At 37.2% G+C, this 8870-nt stretch overlaps 1 protein-coding gene across 1 annotated transcript; it reads left to right on the forward strand.

Moving 5' to 3' along the window:
• The first annotated feature begins 2275 nt into the window (after nt 1-2275).
• On the forward strand, nt 2276-7221 carry hapln3 (hyaluronan and proteoglycan link protein 3). Its single transcript, XM_059536784.1, has 5 exons — nt 2276-2503; nt 2930-3099; nt 3786-4157; nt 4463-4765; nt 6217-7221. Exons 2-5 carry the CDS (start codon nt 2973-2975, stop codon nt 6501-6503), a joined length of 1089 nt encoding a protein of 362 aa, XP_059392767.1. The 5' UTR covers nt 2276-2503; nt 2930-2972; the 3' UTR covers nt 6504-7221.
• The last annotated feature ends 1649 nt before the right edge of the window (nt 7222-8870 follow it).

Below are 8870 nucleotides of genomic sequence, written 5' to 3' on the forward strand. Positions count from 1 at the left end.
ATTTATTTGTACCTTTAAAATAATATAAAATAATTAAATATTTAAAAATAATTAATAACATTATTTTACTAATACATTTTAGATTTTATTTTAAGTGTGTATATTGAAAAATATATTTGAGAATTTTTTTTAAATTATCATTTTTTGTACCTTTGCCAAATAGTCCCTTCATACAAACTCCCTTTGGTTCTGATTGACTGGGACACACTAATATAGAGGCTCTAGAGGCTCAAAGCAGGAAGGCAGGAGAGAATCAAGTGATAGTCTAAAGAATGGCAGGAAAACAGCAGCACCCGATGGGCAAAGCCAGGAAGGATTCTTTTCTGGAAAAACAAGGCTATTTTGGATGAGGTATTGTGGCAAATATTTTGTCAGGAGCAAACATTCTTTGCTTTCTAATAACATCTTTACAAAGGAAATCTCGCCTCGTTTGCCTCATTGCTTGACAAGTTTATGAGGGGTTGTAAACTGGGTCAACATTTTTTAAATTCACCCTCACTGTCAAAATCATCAGTATAAACAGAAGTATTACTAGAGTTTCACTGCAAGCTTTTTTTGACTGGAACTGCCAACATAAATAAATCAGAAACCCACAAAACTGTGGGGCTAAATTCCATTCATTCACACGCATACAGTCATTCAGAAGATGATGTTTGGAAGCACTTACATATATTGTTCAAGCCCTCTCAGCACAGTTATTCACAGGGAACACAATCTTAGATAAACACCCTTTTAACTATTTTAAATATTGATAATAAATGTTTCTTGAGCAGCATATATATATATATATATAATACAGTTTTATTAATTTTTTTATTAAATACAGTGGCAAGCAGACGAAACATCTTTCAAAAACATTAAAATATCTTAATGACCCCAAACATTTCTCAGTAAGAGACGATGTAAATATTGTGTTCATTTACCATAATGAAAGTATAAAATGTATACATTTTTCAGGGAAATGCACTGTGCAGTTTATCAACATTTGTAACGCTTTATTTGTTTGATATAATATTTAAAATCATAAAAATTGATTATTTTCCAATAACCTTTTAAAACAAACAGTTTTCTCAGGCAGGCTGCAGTAACTAAGACTCACAAGTGCGTTGGGAGAATCTAAAACATTTACATCCAGCCATTTTGGACCTATTCAGTTTGGGCAAACAGTTAGTGTACAATGTTCTTCCAACCCGATAGCTGCCAAAACCGTGCTTCTGTGAAGCCCACAGCTATTCAAAGGGTCTCGGCGGTCCTTGCCTTGAGGCGATGGCTTTCATCTTGGCTGTGGGGACTAATTGAAAGGGATCTTCAAATGCGTCGCTAATGTTGTGAGCATCTGTGAGAGAGGTGATGTAAATGTGCTCACTCTTGTCTTTTAAAGTGTCCATGATGTATGATGAAGAACAGCTCAAGATACGTTCAAACCAAGCAGCGATCTGTTGGTCAACATGATGAATTCACAGAAACAACTTCAACACAAGGTTTCTATTGAAATGACTGGATCTTGTCTGAGAAAATTCACTGATAAAAGTAAATATGGCCGAGAAAGAGAAAGGGTGGCACATTTTGGGATCATTATATTGAGTGATCCTGTCAATACAACATCCTGGTGCCTCCAAAGGCCGCCTAACAGTCTTTTCCTCTTTAAATATTGCGATTTAGAATTTACATGAACCGTATCGCTTAATAACAACGAAAAAAAGGTCAAAATTTAGGAAGATAAAGATAAAAGATGAACACTATGGCTACTGGCAGCTGCACAGAGGTGTGCTGACAGAGAACAACAAACGTTTCAATCCCTGCTGGTCACGAGGAAAATTTCACATCTGCAAGGCTACGGATACTTTCCTCTGCTATTGACTTTGGAAAATTAGCACACTTTGGGGGCTTTTGCTGAGGAGAAGAGGAATTTCCACCGCTGACTTTCTCATAGTAATCTTTTTTGAGACTTCGGTCAAAGGTCAAGTCATGTTTCTGGTGTGTAATTTCATATCCAGTGGTATTAAAAAAAATTATTTGAACTGGTCACACTATTAACAACGGATTTTAGGGTTTGTTTTCTTCCTAACACTCTGTAATGTAAAAGAAAATCGGTATGTGACAATCTATTATTACCAACTGTGTTATTAGGCCAGGCAGCCTCTAAGGCTATTAAGAATTATTGTTTTTGTGACAAACCCTCGTAACAAGAGACCTGGGTGGAATATATTCTCGCTGGCACCGTGAACACAAGCTCCAGTTTCGGTTTTGAGAAGTTATCAACAAACCTGATGGTGTAAAATTATACCGTGCTGATGGACAGCAGCCCTCGACTGCTGTGTAGACCCCACAATTATTATTGTTCGCGAGCTGGAGAACTTCAAAAGAGATGCCTGAGTGACGTCACCTCATGGTCCCACATCATTATTACAGACCGAGAGAGAGAGCGAGCTATTATTCCTCACCTCGGACGATGAACAGAGTAGTTGTAGCAAAAGGAGCCTGAGAAAGTGTTTTACATTTGGTAAGTTGCGAAAATGCTTGTATTATTTAATGAATGTGCATAATTAGCAGATTCTTTGCATTCTACAATTAATTAGTTGACAACAACAAACGCGTTTGCGACTTTAAGTCTGTTTTTATATAACTTTTTTTATTACATACGTTTTTCTGTTGTCGTAAAACTTTTTTATGGGCTTAATTGTATAGCTAGTTTTATCCTTTTAGCTTTCGCTTCTGCAATCGTTTAATTTAACTAAACAGAAACTTAACGTAGTTCGTGTAAAGGTTAAAGCTAGCTTATCTGATGATTATGTCGTTTATGGCGAGCAAGTCAAACTCTATATACATTTTTTAATAATTCAGATTTAAAAGATGCTTAAAGCTAAATATATGATGCGTTATATTTGATTGCTGATCTTTACTCATCTTGGGTTGTCTAAAATTCAAGGACGCTGCTGGAAAGCTGTGGGATACAGGGAATCGTCGTGAATATGTGGATTTTACGCCATCTGCTGGTGCTTTTAATGCACCTGTTTCTCGGAAGCCTTGCACAGAAATTCTCCAATGGCTATTATTATCAGGACATAGTTAATGGAAATGGAAATGGCAATGGGGAGAGTAAGTTAGCCTAATCATTTCATGTTTTCATGTGTGCAAAATACAGTAGTAAACATTTGAAGTGGATAAAAACAATTCATCAAAGATGTACTTTTTACATCCACAAGAAAACATTTTGGTTTTAGGTTTTAGGACCACTTTGATAAAAGGTTTTGATCCACTTCAGTTGTTGACTACTGTAACAAACCAGCAAACAGAAGCTAGCTTGCTGATACATAACATGTACACATGTAGCCTACATAGAATTCAACTAACTTTTGTCACTTATCATTGAATAAAATGTATATAAAATGTCAAGTTTTATTTGTACATATTTTTTAATTGTTTAAAATTCCTGAACAAGCATATTTATTATAAGCTCTGTGGTAATTATAGTTATATAGTATATATTTTTATAGTAATAATCAGTGTTGGAGAGTGACTAGTTACATACAAAATAACATTACAAAATAAATGTAATTGTAACCAGTTACAGTTACTGAGAACAAATGTGTTATTAAATTACTGTGACTTATAAAAATGTTAAAGGGGGTTAAAATATGAGACACCATTGTTTCAGGAGAATAGGACACATCCTTATCTGTTCGATAACTGTTTTATTTCCAGGTTTATTTATGCTTTATTTTTAAAGATTTTTTTTTTAACTCTTTGAAGAGTTTATTCACCTACTTGATGTTTCTTTTTAGTTTACTTCCACAAGATCCGTCTTCACGTTGAGTCTCCTGAAACTCTAGTGTCGGGTGTGCAGGGGAGCAACGCCACACTGCCGTGTCATTACCGCTACGAGCCTGCGCTCAGCGCGCCGCGCAGGACGCGCGTCAAGTGGTTCTGGCAGCCGGTGAGCGGCGAGGGACAGGAGCGCGACGTCATGGTGGCCATCGGCACACGTCACAGGAGCTACGGAGACTTCAAAGGACGAGTGCGGCTCCACCGAAGCGCCCCGGGCGATGCGTCCCTCGTCATCAACCCGTTACAGTCCGACGATACGGGCCGGTACCGGTGTGAAATTATTGATGGTCTCGAAGACGAGAGCGTGACAGTGCAGCTAAATTTTCGAGGTGCGTCAGATTAATTTACAGATTAACTCCTCTCGTTAAAGTTACCTAAACACCATAATTTAATAATTTTAAGATGTAGTATTATATATTGTATTCATATAGTAATTATATGTTTATATTAACAATTTATTGTCTTGTATTAACAACTACACAATCTATATTTGTAGCCTACATTATTTATTATATAACCCCCCCCCCCCCAAAAGTTTTAATTTTAAAACAAAATCTAATTATCTTTAACTTTCTTTTATTTTAACTAAATGTGGCTGATCTTTATTGGTGTATTGTGCTCCTTTGCTCCACAGGTGTGGTGTTCCCCTATCACTCCTCTAGGGGGCGCTACCTGATGAACTTTCATGAGGCTAAGGAGGCATGTGAGAAGCAGGGTGCATACCTGGCGACCTTTGAACAGCTCTATGCTTCTTGGGAGGAAGGGCTGGACTGGTGTAATGCTGGGTGGCTCATGGATGGGACGGCACAGTATCCCGTCGTAGTGCCACGAGAGGCTTGTGGTGGCACCGAACTGGCACCTGGTGTACGGAGCTACGGCGTTCGGGACAAAAGTCTGGACCGGTTTGATGCCTTTTGCTTCATTTCAACCATCAGAGGTAATAATGTTTATATATATCAACTGGAGTTTTTATGTATCCTCATCAGGGGCGTCATGCATTCATGATTTTTGAGGGGGCACATTGGGGGGGGGGGGGGGGGGGGGGTCGTGAGTATAAGTCATTCTACGAAAGCACTGTATAACTGATATAGGCTTATTTTTTTTATTATTATTTTTTTCCTTTTTATTCAAAACAATTCCAGACATGCTTAATATATCAGGAAATATCTCGTTTCTCAAATATGTGTAGGTAAACGCGTTTTGCACCTTTATAGATTGTTATTTGATCAATATATGGAAATGTAGTGTAATCTATTAACTACACATAAAAACCTGACTTTTTACTTAAGTGCCATATCATGCCATAAAATATTTTAATACGACTGAATTTGCATTTAATGTAAATTTTAATAACAATATTGTAAGATACTTATTTTAACACTTTCATTTTACAGAGAGTAAAGAACATTTACATTATCAAAAAACATTTTAATTCAGTCTAGCCAGAGTTCAGGCACTCTCAAAAACTCCCATTAAAATCACTGAAGCACTTTACATTATGAAACGAATATCTTACTTACATTTGTACGCACATCTGCACTTTTTGTTGTTTCTGATGAGAGAATTCGCTAAATAATTCAGTCAGCGAGCAAGTGAACAAAACACCGCGTTTCAGTGATGATGACTCTTCTGGACGTCTCTCATTGGCCATTGCGTCCATAAGCGCAACAGAATAGTTTCTGATTGGTTATCATGAAGCGTTGTACGAACGCGTCTGTCTCTGGCTCAGCGCCAGCCAGCGAACGCAGATTTGAATTTAGCAGCTGATGCTGTGCACTGAACGATCTAATCACACCGCTGTGATTGTATCAAATATATAAAAAATATTATTCTGCAATTTTTTTTTTTCGTTTGGAAGCTGCATTTAAAATCCACTTGGCTCAGAAATCTGAGGGGGCACGTGCCCCCTCACTTTGAATGGGCACGACGCCTCTGATCCTCATATAACTTCATCAAATCCTGACTTATGCTGATTGCTTTCCATGAAATCTTGTCAAACAAACATTTCAAATTTTTCATAGCTGTGCTTTTAACAGGTGTCTTAGATTTTTAAATTGGACAAAGATGAATTAATGGTTATTTCAGCTCAGGGTACAATACATATGTCTGCAATTGCTCATTCTGGAAAACGTTCCTGTTTTAAAAATATAAGTTGAGGATGAAAAGTTGGGTGTACCTGCCAACAAGGATTACTTATAAAATGGCCTTCTTCCTTGTTTCCATCAGTCATGCATATGTTTTAAAGCTGATTGCCTTGATATGCCAGTTGTATTTTTTTTTTTACCCTGGGTCAATTATTGGCATTCATTTCTGAGGTTAAGTCGTATTTATTTTTAAGTTGCCAAATATTGATGTGACAAGTTATTTTATGTCTTTCTTCAATGTCAGGAGAGGTCTACTTCCTGCAACATCACATCAAACTAAATTTCACAGAGGCGATGGAGGCCTGTCAGAGCGATGGAGCTCGTATTGCTAAAGTTGGCCAGTTATACGCTGCCTGGAGGTTTGTGGGATTGGACCAGTGTGATGCAGGCTGGTTGGCTGATGGTAGTGTACGTTACCCAATCACCCAACCTAGGATGAACTGTGGTACATCAGAACCAGGCGTGCGCAGCCTTGGCTTCCCTCCAAAGCATTTAAAACATGGCGTGTATTGCTACAAAGTCCGCTGGTAAAATATACACCTCATTTTAAATGTATAAATACTTTTGTGAAAACCACAGTGAATAGTACATCTTTTTCTACACTACTGATATTCAAATCGTAATAATGTGTTTGTATTGTGTATTGTTTTGATTTGAAATGTCCAGGTTATTCCTACCACATTTACACTGTAAAGGTGTCATAGAGGTGCTTCTGACGTGGCATTTACACAGTTTAATGCTGCTCAGAGGTGGAATCAATGCATTTACACTGCAAATACAATTTTTTGTTTGGTATTCAGAGCTGAGGTAGGTCAGAGCTGGCTTAATTTAGTCTTTAGTTTAATGCAGCATTATGTCTTTACACACAATTTTGAGCAGGCATAGAACAGCCCTAACTCAGCTGTGTAAAGAGGTCTAAAATATTCTGTTGGAAAATTTAATTTCAAGAGCTAACGTAGATATTAACACTAAAAACAAAATGAAGGTTAAAACTAACTGTGTGGTCATCACTTTTTATACAGCATGTACAGTTATACTATGTTTCAGGGCTAAATCCTGAAATTGGTGATGGGTGATTTCTTTAAACACTTTTATGATCTGATTGCTTGTATTATGTAGCATTTTAATGCAAATAATCAGTTAGTCGGTGCCATCTCCTGGTATTTGTATGCATGACTTCTTTATTATATGAGACGTCGTCATTCAAAAAGCCCAATTTCATGTCAATAAATGTTTTTTTCTTAATAAACTATTCTGTACGTGTTTATTTAAATATTTTCAAATGTTTAGACAACCAAATAAATCTGTGGCTATTCGTGTTTAGGAACAAGTCAGCCTTGTCCCCGTAGATAAGCGTGACTTGCAGGTAAGTTCTTACCCTGACCAGCAGGAGGCGTGACACAGTCACTAGAACAGGGATCTCCAGCCCTGCTCCCGGGGAGCTACCATCCTGCAGACTTAGGCCCAATCCCATATAAAACAGAATTGGGATTGGGCCTTAGACTGTAAAACCATGGACTGTATGAAAACTGCTCCAACACGCCTGGCTGTAATTATCAAGTAGCCCTGAACACCTTGATTAGCTGGTTCAGGTTAGTTGGATTGGGTTTGGAGTGAAAATCTGCAGGACAGTAGCTCTCCAGGAGCAGGACTGGAGACCCCTGCACTAGAAGAAAAGCCTGCAAAAAAAAATAAAAATTACGGTCTGGCAGAACATGGGAAAGGAGACCAGAGGCCTCTTTTTTGGAAACTATGACGTCACTTTGTAGGCGGATCGGCTGTTGGCATCAAACTGGATCCCTCAAAAAAAAGTCAATGGGATTTTTCCATAGGTTTTTAAATTATCGCAGAAAATAAGCTCTGTGTTCAGATAATCTTCACAAAATAATATAAATTCTGAGGCCTTAATACAAGCGCCAGAACCAAAAAAAAAAAAAAAAACTAACTTTAGGCTATAAATGAACTACAACAAAGGGTCGCTCGTCTTTTACGTTAACACCTCCACGCCTCCCACAACTTTTGCACTTACTTAAACATTTTCCATGATAATTATTTACTCTGTGGATGAATTTTAATCCACATTACATTATATATATATATATATATATATATATATATATATATATATATATATATATATATATATATATATATATGTGTGTGTGTGTGTGAGTGAGCATAGAGAGGGGCGAGAATCATTATAAGTCTGGGCATATAGAGCGTTGCAGCCTTGCCACATGCTGGTCTACTTGCCGGAGTTGTCAGGGCTGGCATGAGGGGCAAAAATCAAGTGTTGGTAAGTGCAGTCAGGGAGGGAGGAATACATTATAATAATTAGTTATACGTGTTGAATGTGTTTATATATACCTGTTAAACAAGATAAACAATCACTTAAAATTATAGGTTAATATAATAATAATGTTTACAAAAATGATCCACTTAAGGCCATAGCATCAGTTATTTTCCCAACAGTAACTTTATTTTTTCAAGTTTGTTTTCTTTTTATGTTTTCTCCTGTTATTTTATTTAATTTTTCTATTTTTTAACTGGGAGCTGACCAGAGAGAAATAAATGCACTATAGCAAGTAGTAACCCCACCCTTTTCCACAGGATTTCACGATCCCTTGGCGTCAAAGTTGTTCCTTATTTCACCTGCTTCCCAAACATAAATGGAAGGCTGGGGAGGAGTAGCACATGAAAAGCTAGCAGTGTTCCTCAGTCTGGCTTTTTCACTCTGCTAACTGCTCATAAAGATGCACAGTGTTAGGTAAGAGAGGTATATTCATGAGCTTTTAGGTTTTTTCTTTTCCCTTGAGAAAATGTTATGAAGTAGGCACTGTTTTGTCTGCTGTGTAATTTAGGTCTTGCATGTTGAGTAATGTTTGGTCATATTCACAT

This window comes from Carassius carassius, chromosome 43 (assembly GCF_963082965.1).
Source record: "Carassius carassius chromosome 43, fCarCar2.1, whole genome shotgun sequence".
Lineage (NCBI taxonomy): Eukaryota > Metazoa > Chordata > Actinopteri > Cypriniformes > Cyprinidae > Carassius > Carassius carassius.

Excerpts from the sequence above, each read along its gene's own strand:
- hapln3 (XM_059536784.1), top strand. The coding sequence starts at position 2,973 with ATGTGGATTTTACGCCATCTGCTGGTGCTTTTAATGCACCTGTTTCTC. Across the intron at positions 3,100-3,785 it reads TGGAAATGGCAATGGGGAGA|TTTACTTCCACAAGATCCGT; the intron begins GTAAGTTAGCCT and ends GTTTCTTTTTAG. Across the intron at positions 4,766-6,216 it reads CTTCATTTCAACCATCAGAG|GAGAGGTCTACTTCCTGCAA; the intron begins GTAATAATGTTT and ends CTTCAATGTCAG.